The following is a 19,102-nucleotide window of genomic DNA, read 5'->3' as shown; positions in this document are numbered from 1 at the left end:
ACCGTTCTTTCAATTGCAAAATACCACAATACATATGCCATACGGCTGTGGTACGCACACGTTAACACTAGGAAATCACATAAGAATACCTCCGCGGGTAGAATACATAATGGCGGTAGGTGTTGACGCCGGCACGGTTAAAGATAATGAAGTAATAACTATTCATCAGGAGGAGCTGCAAGAGCAAGTGTTCTTGGGCAACGTAATAAATACAGTGAAGAACGGGCGCGTGCTAGTAAACGTCATAAACATATCTGATGAGGAAAAAATAATACAACCGGTGTCGCTAAGTCAAATAAAATATGAAATTTATAGAGAGGAGTCAGTCATGTATATAAACACTAATAAAAACGAAAACTTGTCAAACTATTCAGAAAGGGTACAAAAATTAAAAAATGAATTACGTACTGAACATTTAAATTCAGAAGAGGCCCGTAGTGTTGAACAAGTGTGTATAGACTTTATGGACATATTTCATTTAGAAGGGGATAAGTTAACTTATACAACGTCCATAGAGCATGAGATAAGAACTCCGGGGGGAGAACCTCCCATATATCAGAGACAGTATAGGTTACCACATAGCCAAAGGGACGAAATAACAAAACAAATAAAACAAATGGAAAGCGACGGTATAATAGAACCAAGCAGTAGTCCATGGAATAGTCCTATACTTTTAGTTCCGAAAAAAATAGACGTATCAGGAAAACCTAAATTTCGTTTAGTAGTGGATTTTCGAAAATTAAATAATATTACAGTAGGTGACAAAATGCCATTACCACAAATACAAGACGTATTAGATCGACTAGGTAGGTCTAAATACTTTTCTATACTCGACCTTGCTCAAGGTTTTCATCAAATTTCGTTAAATAAAGAGTCACGGGTTAAAACAGCCTTTAGTAGTGACATAGGGCATTGGCAATATACTAAGTTACCCATGGGATTAAAAAACAGTCCTCCCACATTTCAACGATTAATGAATAATGTACTTTGTAATTTAATCGGTTTAAAATGTTTAGTATATTTGGATGACATTATAATTTTTTCCGCTGATTTACGTGAGCATGACAAACGAATTAGAGAGGTGTTTTCTCGATTACGTACACATAATTTAAAATTACAACCTATAAAATGTGAATTTTTAAGAAAGGAAGTAATCTATTTGGGACATAAATTAACAGAAAAAGGTGTACAACCCGACGAACGAAAAATTAAAAGTGTTAAAACATTCCCTACACCCACAACGGTAAAAGAAATAAAATCGTTTCTCGGATTAACAGGTTACTATAGAAACTTTGTACCTGACTATGGAAAAATCGCTAAACCAATAACAAATCTATTAAGAAAGGGAATAGAATTTATATGGACACCGGAGTGTCAAGAGGCTTTTGAAAAATTAAAAAGTATACTATGTAACGAACCACTATTGCAATATCCGGATTTCGAAAAACCATTTATTATTACGTGCGACGCTAGTAATTACGCGGTAGGATGTGTTCTCAGCCAAGGTGTTATACCGGCCGACTTACCTATCGCTTACGCATCACGTACACTCAATAAAGCTGAAATAAATTATTCAACAACCGAAAAAGAACTAGTAGCTATTATGTTTGGTGTTAAACAATTCCGACCATACGTTTATGGACGAAATTTTACAATCATAACCGACCATAAGCCATTAACATGGTTATTTAGTGTCAAGGACCCAGGCAGTAGACTACTTCGATGGCGAATAAAGTTAGACGAGTTCGATTATGAAATTCAATATAAAAGTGGTAAAACTAATTTAAATGCGGATGCATTAAGTAGAATAAAAGAAATTAACTTAATTGAAACTACAACCACATACGATAAATTTTGGGAACAGTTTAATTCTAAAATAATTATAAATACTCGAATAAAAGAAATAAGTGGACAAATAGCAAATGCACCTAGGGATTCAATAGTAGTGATAGATATACCTAAGGATAAAATAATAACTAACGAATTAATCCAAACCATAACTAGAGAGGTTGACCTAACTAATATTAATACCATTATCGGGGATATAGCGTATATAGAAAAAGACAAATTAATTTGTTTAGTAACTAAGGAAAATGATAGCGACGTACCTACTTACGAAAATATATATAACACGTTAATAAAGCTAAGACAGTTTTGTGAAAGTAATCGGATAAATAAACTGACAATACTTAAAAATGAAATAAATTATACGAAAGATAAATTAAATTGGGCACAAGTAAGAGCCATGTATAGATACATATTTAAAAGTACACCTATAAACGTTTTAATATATTCTGAAACTGTAATGAGTAGCCAGGACAAAATAGATGTAATTAAGTTATATCACGATTCACTTCTGGGAGGTCATTTAGGTATGACAAAAACGTTAAAAAGAATACGAACACAAATACAATGGAAGGGAATGAGGAAGGACGTACGACAGTATATAGAAAAATGCGAATCATGTCAAAAGAATAAAAATTCTAAAAATATTAAATTACCAATGGCAATCACTACGACATCGACAAAACCTTTTCAAAAGATATTTCTAGACATAGTAGGTAAACTACCCACATCTTATAGGAATAACTCTTATATATTAACTATTCAAGATGACCTAACAAAATTCTTATTAACAATACCTTTAGAGGACCATACAGCTAACACAATGGCTAAGGCATTTGTTACTAATTTCGTATGTATTCATGGGATACCTATGAATATATTAACTGATAACGGTCCCGAATTTGTAGGTGAAATATTCACGGAAGTATGTAAAATTCTTAAGATTAATAAAATGATGTCTAGTGTATATCGACCACAAACAAACGGGGCTCTCGAACGGGCTCATAAGGTAATAAAAGAAATGCTTAGGCATACAATAGATAAGCACGCACAAAATTGGTGCGAGCACCTGCCATTTGTAACATTTGCATATAATTCAGCTGTACATGAAAGTACCAACTTCCAACCATACGAATTATTATATGGAAACCCCGTAGAATTACCATCACCCTTGCAAAGGCGAATCGAACCTTGTTATACATATGATAATTATGCATATGAAATGAAACAAAAAATGCAAGCAGCACATGAACTTGCAAGAGAACTGCTTATAAAGACGAAACATAAAACAAAAGAATACTATGATAAAGGACAGAATGAACAGAATATACATGTAGGAGATAGCGTATTAATACTTGACCATGCTAGAAAGCATAAGCTGACACCAATATGGGTGGGACCGTATCCGGTAATAAAAGTATTAGACTATAATGTAAAAATACAAAAGGAAAAACGAATAGCTACTCTGCATAAAAATCATGTTAAATTATTTAAAGAATAATAATAATTAGTTTACTGTACATTAATATAATTTAATTATAGGTTTATAATAGTGATAGGAGCTTTCCAAGCCGTTCAATCGCAAAATTCGTCATATAATGTTTCAACGATTCCGCACGAGAGTGGGATCTACTTCGAGAATCGAGGTTCACTAAGGTTAACCAATTCGGATTGGAAATTATTAATATATATTAATTTAGATAATTATAATAATAGGCATGTAGAAACCATTAATTTTTATAACAAAACAGTTAACATATGCGAAAATCTACAAAAGGAGCATCCTGAAATATTTAATACTACGTGCGGTAACTTTGCATTAACCTCCGCGTCATTGTTACAAGAAATTAATAGAAAAAGGTCCAACATGTTACAGTCCATAGACGTGGAAGAAATAAATAAACGCGAAAAAAGGGGACTAATTAATATGGTAGGACATATACAGAAAACGTTATTCGGAACGTTAGACGACGAGGATGGGGAAATGTATAATACGCAAATAAGGGAGCTTCAAAATAGTAGAGTAGGCATGTTAAAAATAGTTGATAAACAAACTAGCATATTAAAATTAACCAATAGTGCATTTAAAGACGCACAAGGAATGGAAATCCAAATAAAAAGCTTAAATATAACGTGTAACAATCTTGAAACCAGTTTAAGACGTGTATGGTATCAGGTAGATATGTTAGAAATACGGACGACAATAACGAATTTAATAACAACATTGTTATTGTTACTCCAACAATTAGTATTCGAAACGGACATGGTAGGTGAAATAATATCTGCAGCACAGAATGGTATAATACATTCAGGTATAATAACCACAAGAGAACTAAGGATGCAACTGCGGGACATACTAATAAGTCTGCCCGGGCAGTTAAAATTACCATTCAATGTAAACTCTATATCACTATATGAATTAAGTAAAACATCAAAATTGGCTATAGTGTATATGAACGGAACTCTCGTATTCGAGTTAATAATTCCATTACTAAATCCAGTAGAGCTGACACTATACCACATAATACCACTACCAGTACGAAGGGAAAAACTATATATGCATCTCACACCCGAATTCGAATACATGGCCATTTCAAAAACACACGAATACTATCTAACGATTTCCGTAACACATTTAATGAAATGTAAAGAACTAGCAAGCATAACTATGTGCCCCGAAACCCAACCATTACGTATAGGATCCGCGGGACTACCTTGTGAAATTGAATTATTCATGAAACCAACGGTGGTACCGTCAACCTGTGCAATAAAATACTTAGAATTATCGCGTAGCGTCTACCATAAGTTAAAATATCATAATAAGTGGATTTATATAATAAACACGTTAGACAATGTAGCTGTCACTTGCGATCGGTGGGATAACGCTAAGAATATACAATTAAGGGGTGTGGGTATAATAACTTTAGACGAACATTGCAAGGCACACACACCGCAGGTAGTATTAACACCTAACCGGCATCTGAAGTCTATTCAGTATCTCGACTTCATTCCTCCGGTGAACATACCAACTAGTGCTAAAATTCCGTTACTACCCAGTGCTAAGCTCGACAGTTTACTTACCCACCAACATCCAGTAGTCAAGTTAAACGACATTAGCGATTTCTCCAAGACAATCGAGGAGTTGGAAAGCGCAGTCCAAGAGGAAAAAGATAGGAACATATTAGAAACGACGAGTGGTATGCATACAAAAATAATCATTATATTAAGTATAATATTAGGTTTAATAATAACTTACTATTTTAATACATGTAATAAAAAAAAAAAAAAAAAAATTTTTTGTAATATTTATTAATAATGAATTTCGCTGTACGAATATATATATGTAATTGTAAAAAAAAAAAAAAAAAAAAAAAAAAAAAAAAAAAAAAAAAAAAATGATAATACTATACTAACATAGCATAAGAAATAATTGTACCACCAGAGTAATAAAAAAAAAAAATATTTGTACAGTATGGATACCGAATATTAGTCGTAAGACAACAGTTAGAGGTCTTATTTAGCATAAGCCCTCGTTTTGTGGGGGAGGTGTTGCAATGGCTACAAGGTCTGAGACCACACATATATTGTTTAGAAAGTATTCACAGGATGTACGTGTTGTACATGTACAAATGTATCACGTAATGAACACAAGGAAAAGTTAGTTTCTAAAAGTATATCGAAAAGCCCACTGCGAATACTCAAGTGGGACCTTGTAGAAAGACAATGCATTCTGACTGTTGTCTTTCCTATATAAAGACGCTCGTAGGGCGATCTCAACACACTATTTCTGCGTGACGACTAGTTGACAGTATTCATGCTAGAGATATTTGTCTTAAGTTGTACATTACTCTGAGTGTTTAGAATAAACTTGTTAAAAATACTAATCTGTCAATAAATCTATAATAATATTTAAATTGACTACTGTGTTAAATTCATTTGATTCGACCCTTGTCAACCGAGCTCCATAACTGGTTCGCAACAATGTTGTCCTTAAAAAACATATAGACTAATGCATTTGTAACTGAAATTGACTTGACACCACCTCCTAAAAATTAAATTTTTTTAATATTTTAATAATTAGAATGAATGAAAAATAATTATGTTTTTTAAAATGGTTAACATCAACACTAGCAAATGAAAGTCTATATTTTGATAATAAAGAGTTTTTAAATTTTAAATTAATTTTTGTAAAATTATTTTAAACTTTTTCAACATTTGTAAAAAAAAATATTAACCTAATAAAATAAATCATATAGGTACCTAGCTAAAAAATTGTTTTATTTTTTTTTTAAATATTTAAATATTACTAACTTCCAAAAGATCTGAATTCGTTGATTGCTTGATCAATTGTAGGTTGTGTAAATCTTGTACTTGAGGATGCTCCACTAATCGAAGTGAAATTTGATATCGAGGAAACGGATTCACTGCTCTTCGATATCACAGAGTCAGATTCTGAACATTGAGAGTGAGACATTTGAGACGATGGTCGTGTTCGTGATGTGATTATTGTATCATCCAACGTTGATTGTGTGCCAAACTGAGTCTATAATAAAAAATTAAATCATAAACATGTGTATACGTTTATTTAAATATTGACATGTCAATAATTAAATTATAAAAATTACCATGGATTGATGAACAATTTGACTAATTTGAGGATCATCTTCATTTTCTTCCACTTCCAACTCACGACCATGAGTGTTTAACGACTTTGAAGATTTCCCAGATTTTGCTGGCAAATTAAAACTTGGGACACTTGGGTGTTTTCGTTTGAGATGCTGTTTAAGGTTTGTAGTATTACCACATGTTTTTACTACAGCATTACACAATTTACATGAACCCGAAGCACCGTTTTCTAATTTATCAAAAAACTTCCACATTACAGACATTGTAATTGTAGAGATAAAATAAAGATTTTAAACAATTTAAACACGGTGAGTCGGTGACCACGAGGTTTTCACACTTACGGTTACGGACGGAGTCACGCCGTCACGGAGTAAAAACGCGATACACAATAAAATTAACGAAGTACTAAGATCACAAACGACGCAAACGCAAAGGCGGTTAGAACTGTGAGTCTGTGATAGTATGATGTGATGTGATGCAACATGCAAGTAAACAAAACAGAAAATTGGTAGGATAATTGGTAGGTGTTGGTCGGGGGGAACATGTGTCCAACAGTGTTTACCCCAAGAGGGAAAAATTCCCTGGAAAATAAAAAAATCGATTCAGTAATAAAATCGCCCTAGTGAATCGATTCAAAAAATCGAAAAATCGACTACAAAAAATCGATTTTTTAAAACATCGATTTAAATCGCCCATCACTACCACACAGCTTCGTGTTTGCGTTCGCTCTACTCGCTCGCCCGTCAGCCATCTTTTCCCGCTTGGAAGTACTCCGGAAAACGTGTTCTATAGTTTTTTCGAACATCGAGGCTGTTCGGTCGCTCAGCTCGTGTTGCTCATCCAATTGACTGTCGTCGTCCAGTCTGTGATTCGTTTGTGAATCTTTAAGCTCGTAATAATCAGCTCCGTGTAGTTTTACCTACTCTTAAATACGTCGCGTCCACGTGCGTAGTTGACCGCTCATTGCTCCACGACACAACGGGGCATCCGCTCGCACCCGTGGTACAGTTCAGCAGCTCAGCATCTACAGTCCATCAGCTCAAGACACCAGCCAGGGAGGCAGCTCAGTCGGTGATCCCCATTTCCCCCCTGTATTATTATTGTAATATTGTTTCATAATTAATTACCTAATGCTCATGTGGAACAATACATGCTCCTGATAGTCAGAAAAACTTGTTATTATTTAATTGCTTTATAAATTGCCTTACTTCACAACCGTCCTGAGAACCGCGTACCAGGCGATATCTGGTTTTAAGGATCGCCGGGTCAACATTTTGGTAGCAGAGCGTGGTTGGTTGGTCCATCAACATCTGGTACTCTGGATTCGCGTGAGTAATGCATTTTGTTTTTGGTTTTGGCGTATGAGTATAAGGTGTGTACATTTATTTATCCTTCTCCTCATTCCTATCGATAGTAGGTACTGTTCAGCAAGAAGACAGTAATTAACTCAACCGACTGTTCAGTCACTAATTAATTGTTTTATTTACTGCTAATAATATAAGTCAGATTTATTATTTAGTGTTGAGTTTTGTTTACTGCATTCGTGCTCAAGCGTTTACTGCTGTAGTAACGTTATTTAATTTGAATTTACTTTAAATATTACATATTTATTAAACGGTGCTCTCTGGGTTAAATTATTTATTGTTTTATTTATTGTATTATGTATAGGTTGTTCACTAGTTGCTGGTCTAGTTAGCACCTACCTCATTGGTTATACTATTTAATTGGGTGGTTTATTATGATTATTTTGTTGTCATGCTATTGACATCTGAGTTTTAACAGTCCTTATCACTCACCCTTAGTGCAGTAGCTTTAAATTGCATTATTACATAGTTTAATATTTAGGTGTGCGTCGTGGGTCGTGCCAAGGAGCAGGTATTGTACTATTACACAATATATTATTATTTGATTATTTGTTCTATATTATCCACTCTAGGTTGCTCAAATGGGGGTTTTATAGTGCATAACTGGTTGTCTAACTTGTTCATAGTTAGTATAATTAATTTTAATGTTATATTTAGTACTGCGCCGCCTGGATACACCTGAGTTCTGTTCAAGTTTGAATTAATTAGGCGTTCCCCTGTTGTTTGGACTAGTTTTAACTGTTAATAGTTATGATATTGTTTGTGAGTTAGTGAGTATTTTGCCGTTTGCTTAGTTATTGCCTGCATCATAGTCAATGATTGTTTATACTTTATTATTTGACTCGTTCATGGTCTTTTTATAGTGCTCATTCGGTATTTATGTATTTGTTCATTGGTTTTTCGGCATCGTTGATCAACGTTTGTAATGTGTGATACCAGTATTAGTAATTTTATTGTTTGAATTTAATTTTGATCATACCCTTGAAGTGATATTGGCTTCATCTAGCAATTTGCTCTCGCTCTAGTCATCGCTCGAATTCGCCAGACACACATATTGGCCACAAGCTCAGCTACTGATGAAGCTAGTAGAGCTCAATTAGCTGTGGCTATCGTCGATATTGATGGCTTGTGGGCCAGCTTTGTTGCTGAGAACAATAATCTTCTAGACATACTTACCGAATCGGATTTGTTGGAGGAGTTTTCTGTGAACTTGGAAACTGAGATTCGTGCTTTGGTGGTAGAAGCTAAGGCCTTGTACAAGGCATCTCAACCAACTCCAATTTTTAGCGTCGGTACGGTTCAACAAGTACCGTATGGTGGTATAATTGACCAAGCAAGTTCTTCTGCTGAGGGGTCGTCCAAGGGTTGCCCAGCACCCTACCCTCCGTTGGCTGTGGCACCTATGAGGTTGCCTGAAATTCCCCTGCCTACTTTTGATGGTGAATGCCAGAACTGGTCAGCCTTTAGGGACATGTTCGTCAATTTGGTGGCTAACAACGATAAGATCCCGAACGTTACCAAGTTTTATTACCTCGTGGGGTGTCTACAAGCTGATCCGCAAGAAGTCATCAAGGGATTTTCGATATCGAATGAGTCTTTTACTCTTGCCTGGGACGCATTGATCGAACGCTACGATAAGCCGCGCAGGTTAGCATCGTCAATAATTGAAAAGTTAATAGCCGCTCCCGCCGCGAATTCCGAAAATCTTGCAGCTCTGCAGACATTTATGTCGGTATTCGATGAAAACATCACGATCCTGGAGACGCTCCAGATCCCGGATCTAGCGTCGTTTCTGTTATTTTCATTGGCTGCTAGGTGTCTACCTACATTCTCGAGGCGTCTTTTCGAGGCTGAAAACAATGAAGAATATCCGTCGATCCAGAGCGCGATCAAGTTCGTTAAATCGAGAATCCATGTTCTTGAAAATGCAGGTGTACAACCGGCAGGAAGCTCCTCTAAGTCGGCCAACCTCAAGAAAACTGGTTTTCGCCGGGAATCGAAGACCGCATTAGTATCAACGTCCAAACCATCGACGTCCAAACATTCCTCGACCAAATCTACCTCGGGGTCGTGTTACGTTTGCTCCGGTGCTCACCAGCTAGCTGATTGCGCGAAATTTAAGGCTTGCTCGGTCGATGAGCGCTACAAGGTGGTGTGCACGCATCGCCTTTACATGGTCTGTTTGATTCACGGTCATATGTCGTTTAAGTGTTCCTCTTCGTGCTCCATATGCAAGAGGCGCCATCATGCGCTACTACATCGAGACCAGAAACCGTCGAAATCCGTTCCTCCGGCCGCCATGTTAGGCCGCCAACAAGCTCCAACTGTCTTGCTCGGGACCGCTTTGGTACATGTACGAGATACAATTGGCAGTTGCCAGACCGTGCGTGCTCTGATCGATTCGGCATCGCAGATCAGTGCAATCACATCGGCTTGCTGTAACCGATTGGGATTACAGCCCTCGCGATGGACAGTACCTGTGACTGGTCTTTCCGGCCAGAAGGTTCCGGATGTGCAGGGTATTGTTCAGCTGACGATCCAGCCAAGGGATGAACCAACGCCAGCGATCAAGGTCAAGCCTTGGGTATTCTCTAATATCACGTCAGATATGCCAGCTCGACAACTGCCAGTTCAGGTACGTGCCAAATGCAGCCATCTGATATTGGCCGATCCAAGCTTCGATGAACCAGCTCCAGTTGAGATGCTCATTGGCGCGGATATATTTCCCCAAGTCTGGTTGAACAAGTGCAGCTCGCTGGGTCCAGGTTTCCCTACCGTTTACAGTTCAGTATTTGGTTGGGTGCTAATTGGTCCGGTTCAGGAGCACCCAGAAATTAGCGCACAAGCCATGTTGGTGTCGCTGGTATCGTCCATGGAATCCATCATGGAAAGGTTTTGGAAGTCGGAAGAACCTGAAGCTGCTCCGCCTCAGTTCACCGAAGACGGATTGTGCGAAGAACTGTTCAGTTCGGAGATGCGCATGGATGCTCGAGGTCGGTTCGCGGTACCTCTTCCCTTCCGCACCGGCCGTCCAGTTGAAGATTTTCCAGGTTCACGACAAGTGGCGCTAAACAGATTCCTGCAGCTGGAGAGGAAACTGTCTGCCGATGAAGTGCTTTATAATGCATATCGCCAGTTCATATGCTCGATTACGAGAGCCTAGGTCATATGACTCTCGCAGAAGGTCCCGGTCATTTCTTGGTTGGTCGTCCTCTGATGTCGATTCCGGAACCTGTGATTACCAGTACGCAAACGGGACTGCAGACTCGCTGGAAGCTCCTCCAGCAGGCCTCCCAGTTCTTTTGGCGACGTTGGTCCCAGGAATATTTAAATACTCTCCAAGTTCGTGGAAAGTGGACCAAAGATAGCAACAACGTCGAAGTCGGTAATATGGTGGTAGTATAAAAATTAGCGACACCCCCCCTCTTACTTGGCCTTTAGGTAGAGTAATCGAGGTGTATCCGGGCACAGATAAGATAGTGCGGGTGGCAAAGGTTAGGTTAGGTACTACAGTATCTCACAAAAGGCGTTATTAACTACAATAATGTGTAAACATTTAAACATTTTATTCTCACACAATCGATAGTGGCGCATTCTGCGTTGAACACATCCGTACTACATACACACTAATTTCTTATTTTCCTTACTTTCCGAGATCCGGGCAGTTTTTGATAAACTTTGCATTATATGAGTATTAGAGTCTATATTAATGAAAACGTTACGGGATCCGGCATATTGGATCTCATAACGAAAAATGATCTCGTAACGCTGCTCCATTTCCATACGATGGATCTCGCTACGTACTAAATGTAAACGCACACACACACGCACACACACACACACACACACACACACACACACACACACACACACACACACACACACACACACACACACACACACACACATATAATTTTATATTCTTTTTCCACAATAGTGGTAAATCTTGTTGTATTTTCTTTATTTTATTGTCACAAGTGCCAGAAGGGCTTATTATTATAGTAATTGAAACTTGTATGTTCCTAATTTATATCACTGTATCTTGTTGTGTTTTTTTTTTTATTGTATTTTTAGGCAGCGGCTGGCCAGCAGTTCACCAACACCTTGTGAGTTATTTTATTATTATATTTTTGTTGTATACATATTTTATTTTTCTTGCCATAAGGGCCGTAGGTATATATTATTATTTAGATTCTATCGTGCCACAAGGGCCATATATTATTATTGATACTCTGTCGTGCCATAAGGGCCGTATATTATTATTTGTATTTACATTTTGTTTGGTCATAAGGGCCACACATTATTTTATATTATACACTTTTATCTGCCTAGCCATAAGAGCTGAGCATTTATATTATAACCCTGTATTCTGTTATGCCATAAGGGCCATATATATATATATATATATATATATATATTATTGTTTTTATTATACTTATTTAATTGTTAAGCCAGAAGGGCCGCACGTTAAGTAATATTTATCTTAATTATTTTTACACGAGCATCAGCTCTGATAGCTGTGCTTATCATTATTTGATTTGGTTCGCGCCATAAGGGCCGAGCATTTACTCTTACTCTGTTGGGACAGAAGGGCCAATTTATTATATTTGTATTACTTAGCCATAAGGGCTGTGATTTATTAATATTATATTTTTATACATTTGTATTGCGGTGATTTATTATATATATTGTATTATTATTATTGTGTATTATACAGCCACAGCAACTATTACCAAAAACCTTGTTACCATTTTATTATTATTTGTTTTATTATACACACATCTGCATACATACTCACATTCATACACAAATACACGCAATCCATAACACGCACTACATAGCTCGACAGTATTTGCCCGGCGTTCCCGACCACTGCTGTTCGAGCTATTACATCGCCACACACCCAGCTAGTCCTCCATATTTTTATTGCCTAGGTGTTAGTGGTGAGCAACAAAGGTGTCCGGAGTGCGCATATTAGCATTATATGCTTCCGGCCCCGACAAATTATGTTCCGTTTATAATTTTTTTGCGTATATTATTGTAATAATACTGTAAAAAACGAAAAGTATGATCTGAAATGCTATACGTAAAGAGGCAAACTGCAAGTTTGGTGTCAATTTCCATGTTTCAACTAATGTATTATTATAAACTATAATACATTAATACCTCATATATATTATATGGTATTTGGACGTGAAAAAATCAAGTTTTTCGATAGGAAACCTATTTCCCATGATGAGTGTCTCTGCAAAAACGGCGAAAACACGTTGAAAATTGAAATCTTGAAAGGTATTTTAAAATTTATCTTTTTACTATTTACAATGACTGCAGTATTATACTATTACGACATTAGTATCTATATGTATGTGACGATTGTTTAACATACCCTATGATATATAATATATAATTACTATTGTACATCGAAAAACCGTAAAACTCATAATCTGACACAAAAAATCTTTGCAATGAGCGGAGAAAAAAAACACGTATGTATTTATGTATATATATAATATTTATATATATATTTATAATACACACACACATAAATATCATCGATACGACAATAATAATAATAGTTATACAATAATATAATATATAGACTATATTATACAATAATATGATTCGTGTTTAAATCACCATAGCATAATATACATAATATAATATTAATAATAATAATATTTTATGCACGTTTATAATTTCTTATTATTAGACAAAATAATAATAATAATAATAAGAATAAAACACGCAGTTTTTTTTCACGAGGTACAAGCGGCGCCGACAAACGAAACAATAACTACAATAAGACGTATAATATTAATTAATATATAATAATATAACTAATAATAATTTTATATAAGTGTTACGTACACTCAATACCGTTAAACGCAATGAAATAATAATAATTTATTATAATAGTAATAATAAAAATACTAAACACCGCGTCGCCTCCGATGACTATACAAATTAATATTATACGGTAGGCACGTCATGAAACTCTACATAGTATACACTTGAATTTTATAATAATCAAATTTCAGTGAAAAAAAAACTGGTGGGGGGGAGGGGACTAAAGTCTCGTGATTTCAGTTAGTCCAAAAATGGTGATAAACTACGAGACTGCAACCAAAGTATACCCAAAATTTGGATGCTAATCAGTCCCGATGTTACACCCTCTCCTCTGGAATCACGTTCATGACGACAATATTTATGAAAATTGTTATACGCATATTATACGTTTATAGAGTTGTAGTGAGTACGTTTCGTCACCTACTTACCTACTTTTTATTCGTATAATTAACTTATTTAAAGAAAATCTTATTATTTTTAGTGTAAACGGTGACGGCGGCCGACTGCATCGGTGTCAATCCAAGAAATGTTGTCCAACACCACAGAAAACGTACATAATATTATCATATCGTCATAATTTATTTAATAATAATAATAATAAAAAAAAAAATAATAATAATATAGTGTATGTGGGGGAGGGAGGTGATACATAATATCATATAATATATTATATTAATTTAAAAAAATAAACGTGAGATGCAGAAGAGTCGACGGAAGAATATTGACGCGCGACGGATCGTACAATTATATTTGTTTATACAAATGATAAAATAAAGAGAGAAAAATAAACAAAACAATATGGCGATCGCAACATTATTATTTTAATATCGTTGCAACCTCCGATTATCATTGGATGGATGGTGTGGGTAAAATCTCAGTCCGAGTCGCCGCACGAATCGCTCAGCGACAGGCCGGAGTAGCGGCGGCGCCGTTGCCGGCGGCAGTCGGCGGGCAGCACCGACGACGACGTGGACGGCCGCCGGTGGCCGGGCATTGCGGCGTTTGCGGCCGCCGCGGTGGCCGACGAGGAACACGTGTACGAGTAGTATTTGCCGTGGCGGTTGGTGGCTGCGGCCGAGGTGGACGCGGCCGGCCGGCGGGGCGACGGCGGGCGGTCGCTCGAGTCGGTGCTCAGCGACGTGGTGGACAGGTCGTCAAGGAAGTCAAAGTTGGAGATGGCCTCTCGCTCCTTGTCGCCGAACCGGACGAAGAAGTCGCTGCGGCCCACGATCGACTGTCGGAGTCCCGCTGTCGGGCACCGGAGCACGCCGAAACCGTCGCGGATGGCGGACGCTGAAATTTAATATCGTTATTGGTATTGTATATATAATTTTTTTTTTTTTTTACACAAGTATGAAGCATTAACAATAATGTATACATAACAATAATAATAGTATAAAAAAATAGATTGAAATATATTATCTAGATTCAATTAGTTGCAGGTATAGTTTAGTTAGTTTTAAATAATTAATTAATTTTTTTTCGTTGTTTGGCTGTGGACTTGTGTAGCTTCTTTCAGGTTGTCTTCTATATTGAGCTTAGATCTGATGTAAGTGAATTTATGGTATATATATATATATATATATATATATATATATAATTTTATATAACCTATAATTGGGTAACTTGGTAACCTAGGTTATTATTTTTATTTGTTTTACCACTCATCCATTATTAATTTCACGTTTTGATCAGCTATTTCGATTAATTGACAGTTAATATTCAAACCGAAAAACGATTTTTAGTGTGTGCGATAAAAAATAAACTCATACACAAAGCGCTAAAAATAGCATTTAATGCGAACCGTCAAAACAACGATTAATCGTCTTGATTATTTGAAAAATCGGATTAATTGATTAATCAAATATCATAAAAACTGTAAAATGGTCTAATAAAAAATAAATAATTATCGTAATAATCGAACAGCCCTAATAATTATATATGCACAAATATGGGTTAAATACGAAGACTGGCCAACTGTTTGTTCATAATAATATCTAAAGTTCGAGTAATTATTTTTGTTTTGCTATTTATTAGATTTACGAAATATGCAATTCCAGCTAGGTAATCATATGAACTCATTTGACAGCCATGCATGCGAAACATCAAAATATGTGTCATAATTGGCGAATAATACGAATTTGAACGGTTATATATTATTAATTGTATAATATGCTGTCGATGTGTATGATTGTAAGCAACAAGCTATATCGAGAAAATATTATGCCATGGTATACTAAACCTAATCTTTGGTAAAATAATAATATTGTGGTATACCTATGTAAAAAAATCTAAATTCGATTGCCTATTTAAATAACTTTAAAAAGCGATTCTAAAATCGTTTTTTGAAAAATCAGTACTTGCGAGTAAGTTATAACTAACCACACGCAAATATCGACTAGACATATTCCGTATAGTTTCTGGTTTTGAGTTAAACCACAAATACCAACATCGACGTACTTATATCGAAATTACGCGATTTTCACTGATACAAAATATGATGAAACTCTCTTTTATATCAACCCGCCTTCGATTACTTTTGTCATATAACAAAAGTTAAACAGTACGACAAATGTTTTCTAAAAGTTACGAATAAATACATTGTACGTATTTGATATAACATCCGACTAACATTTTACAGAGCAAACTGGCGATCACTGTCTGTTATATTATTAAATACGAAGCACTTTAAGTTTAATGTCAGAGTATTATGTTATTATATTTTAGTTTGCGGTCGAGTGATAAGGATATACCGCTCGAACGTTTGTTTCACTATTCCGCTCGCATAAACTTTAAAAGCAAACATAAACGGTTCGTCATTCGATAGCTTTACATAGATATCTATGTGCAGTAGACCTATATCGACTAGGTATATAATGTGTGGGTACCATAATATTGTTGTTGTATATAAAAAATAAAAAAACTTTCCAAAAACATTTCGCCTGCAGCTGTTATTTAGAATGCAATATAATAGATACATATCTTATGGACCGCCAAATGGAACCATTAGTGTATACAAAATATTATGAAAAACGGTTTTGCATAAATGTATACCTTTACACAGTGTGCGTAGTTTAACGCAAATAAATTCCTTTGACAATACAATATATACACATCGACCAATTAATATTTTAGCGAAAGTAGTCCGAACCCAAGTCGGCATATTATCGGAAAACTTGATGATTTTAAAAATATAATATTATAAAATATTGTGGTTTGTTGTTTCGATTCTTAGATGAACGTTTTCCCGAATGCGTTTTTGATTTTTAAATTTCTCACCGTATGTTTTGTCATCACTATTACACTATTATATTATTAAATTACCTATTAATTTCTATGTGACGCGTTTATACGTGGTACTTACTCGAATGACTAATCCAATTAAATGATAAAAAAAAGTTAATTTAAATTTAAAAGCTTAAGCTCGAGCATCAAACAATAATGAATAATAATTTAACAAAAAAAAAAATTCTTACTAAGCATTCAAAACTGATTTCATAATAAATGCATTGTTCGAAGGATTAATTTATATATAAATTAGTTATTATAACTCTTACCAATAATTGGTAGCAGTGGCATATATAGGGGAGCCTAGTGGGCTGCAGCCCCTCCCGAAATTACAGTATTAACTGTTAACTATATTGTAGTCTCTAGGTGCTAGATAATTATTGTTAGTCATTATATATTATAGCCCACCCCAAAAATATTTTCTATATACGCTACTGATTGGTAGTGTATTGATTTAACGGGTGGACGCCTTTAGTTCACATACCTATATCTATTTAAAAACAACTTTTGAAAATATGTCTTCGATAACTTAAATGATAAACACAAAAATTCGTGTTGCAAGTACGTGAGGATGAAATGAAGATTCTTAACAGAGGGTATATAATATACTAATATATAAAAAACAATTATGGCCCGTCATTGTCGACATCACAGTCGAATATTAGATTTGTATTGGAAAAAATTCGATTGAAATTAATTTATTATTAATAATATTATACAAAGATAAAACAATAGGATTATTATGTGTTACGTAGTGTAGTGTAGGTTATTTATTATGTAAGGCTTTATTTTCGTGTCCCAAAAAGTATCACAAAAAAATTTCACGAAATTTCAAGCTCGAACACATGAGGTTTATAAATAGTTACTACGACGACGTAGGCATTCGAACATCGTACGTTTTAGAATAATACCGCTGTAAGTATCGATTTTTGTGTTTTTCATATTTTACTGCAATATTAATTTACCTTTTTTCTGTCTGCGCACCCGGTGCAACTTGTGCAGACGATTGTACGATTCCTCGTTAGTCGCATCGATACCAGCCTCGGCAGTCGGCCGTCTGCCGACCATTCGAGTAACGTCGTCGTTGGTCGGCTCACGTTCGTCGTCGCTACTATCATCGGTCGTGCCGTTGCAGTCACCGCTGGCTCTGCCGCTGCAGCTCTCGCCACTGCAACTCCCGCCACTGACGCCACTGCTGCAGCTGCTGTCATCGTCGTCGTCCTCGCCCGTCGACGCGCTGCTCGTGCTGCTCGATGAACTCCGGCTGGACGCCAACATGACGTCCAACAGGTTGGCTCGTTCCTGCGGCGAATGGGAAATTGTGTATTAGAACGAGTGATTTAGAGTAACATTAAGTGCTGTATATAGTTGTGCAAACTTAAGTAGGTTTATAGTCACGCGAATTGTTGCAAATAATAGTCGTTATATCGATATCAAACACCTGACCGAAAACTATTTGTATTGATGGCCAACTAACTTATTTTCCAGAGTGTTTGCAAACTTGTGGTAACGAATGAAACAATAACGAACACTCAAGCTCACAAACGCCGATAATTATCTAGCCTAGTGTTGAGTTTATAATTTTTTCCTTTATTATAAGTGAAAGTACTAAAGCTGGAGGACTGCAGGAGTTGGGTACGCGAGCGGAAATTATAGCATTTCACGAGTATTAGTGACTAAACGAGTTATTGGTTATTATAAACGAGTAACTACAAGACAATAGCGACAATCAATGTTCGAAGTTCATATTGTAAAGTATATACTTAAAAGTATACCAACTTATCGGAAATATTGATATATTATTTCAATATTCCGTAGTCCGGGATCAAACACACAAAAAAAAAATGATATTCTATAATACAATAATAAGATCCATCGACGAAATTGCGCAAGTTTTATTGGTCGTATAATATTTACTATCAAATATATTATTTAAATTTACCAATACAATTTTAGTACACCATTACCTCGTAAGATTGTTTATTTTTATGCTGCGCCGTTTGCTCGATTTCGACTATCGGATAATAATATGCAAAATAAAAAATTGAAAATCGTGATTCTTCTTGGAAAGGGTGCTGGGGAAAGTTGCAAAATGAATAAATTAATTTTCCAAGTATATAACGAATGTCGCA

At 35.8% G+C, this 19,102-nt stretch overlaps 3 protein-coding genes across 6 annotated transcripts in view; 1 reads left to right on the top strand and 2 right to left on the bottom strand.

The window, feature by feature from the left end:
- Positions 1-5,283: 5,283 nt before the first annotated feature.
- LOC149056420 (uncharacterized) lies at positions 5,284-8,850 on the bottom strand. Its single transcript, XM_089225602.1, has 3 exons — positions 6,471-8,850; positions 6,157-6,388; positions 5,284-5,890 (listed from the first exon to the last, which is right to left on the bottom strand). Exons 1-3 carry the CDS (start codon positions 6,732-6,734, stop codon positions 5,778-5,780), a joined length of 609 nt encoding a protein of 202 aa, XP_089081728.1. The 5' UTR covers positions 6,735-8,850; the 3' UTR covers positions 5,284-5,777.
- LOC149056419 (uncharacterized) lies at positions 6,954-12,556 on the top strand. The gene is made up of 2 exons (XM_089227076.1): positions 6,954-6,959; positions 8,842-12,556. The coding sequence occupies exons 1-2, from the start codon at positions 6,954-6,956 to the stop codon at positions 10,996-10,998; spliced, it is 2,163 nt and encodes a 720-aa protein (XP_089083202.1). The 3' UTR covers positions 10,999-12,556.
- Positions 12,557-13,326: 770 nt separating this feature from the next.
- Positions 13,327-19,102, bottom strand: part of LOC107164470 (uncharacterized) — a 273,824-nt gene continuing 268,048 nt past the window's right edge. For all 4 annotated transcript variants that reach the window (XM_015512307.2, XM_015512310.2, XM_015512308.2 and 1 more), the window contains 2 exons: positions 17,936-18,272; positions 13,327-14,975 (listed from right to left, as the gene is read on the bottom strand). In XM_015512307.2, coding sequence (XP_015367793.2) covers positions 14,557-14,975; positions 17,936-18,272 — 756 coding nt within the window. In that variant the 3' untranslated portion in view covers positions 13,327-14,556. The remainder of the gene's footprint in view (positions 14,976-17,935; positions 18,273-19,102) is intronic.

The sequence above is a fragment of the Diuraphis noxia genome, unplaced genomic scaffold, assembly GCF_037042655.1.
Source record: "Diuraphis noxia isolate RWA-SAM2 unplaced genomic scaffold, SU_Dnox_SAM2 contig0004, whole genome shotgun sequence".
Classification (NCBI taxonomy): domain Eukaryota; kingdom Metazoa; phylum Arthropoda; class Insecta; order Hemiptera; family Aphididae; genus Diuraphis; species Diuraphis noxia.
Note: the sequence above shows the minus strand (reverse complement) of the source record. Positions and strands in the feature narration are given on the sequence as shown.

Bases quoted from the DNA above. Each gene is read 5' to 3' on its own strand.
- LOC149056420 (XM_089225602.1), bottom strand. From the start codon at position 6,734: ATGTCTGTAATGTGGAAGTTTTTTGATAAATTAGAAAACGGTGCTTCG. The intron at 6,389-6,470 runs GTAATTTTTATA...TTTTTATTATAG, and splicing joins AAATTGTTCATCAATCCATG to ACTCAGTTTGGCACACAATC. The intron at 5,891-6,156 runs GTTAGTAATATT...TTTAATTTTTAG, and splicing joins CGAATTCAGATCTTTTGGAA to GAGGTGGTGTCAAGTCAATT.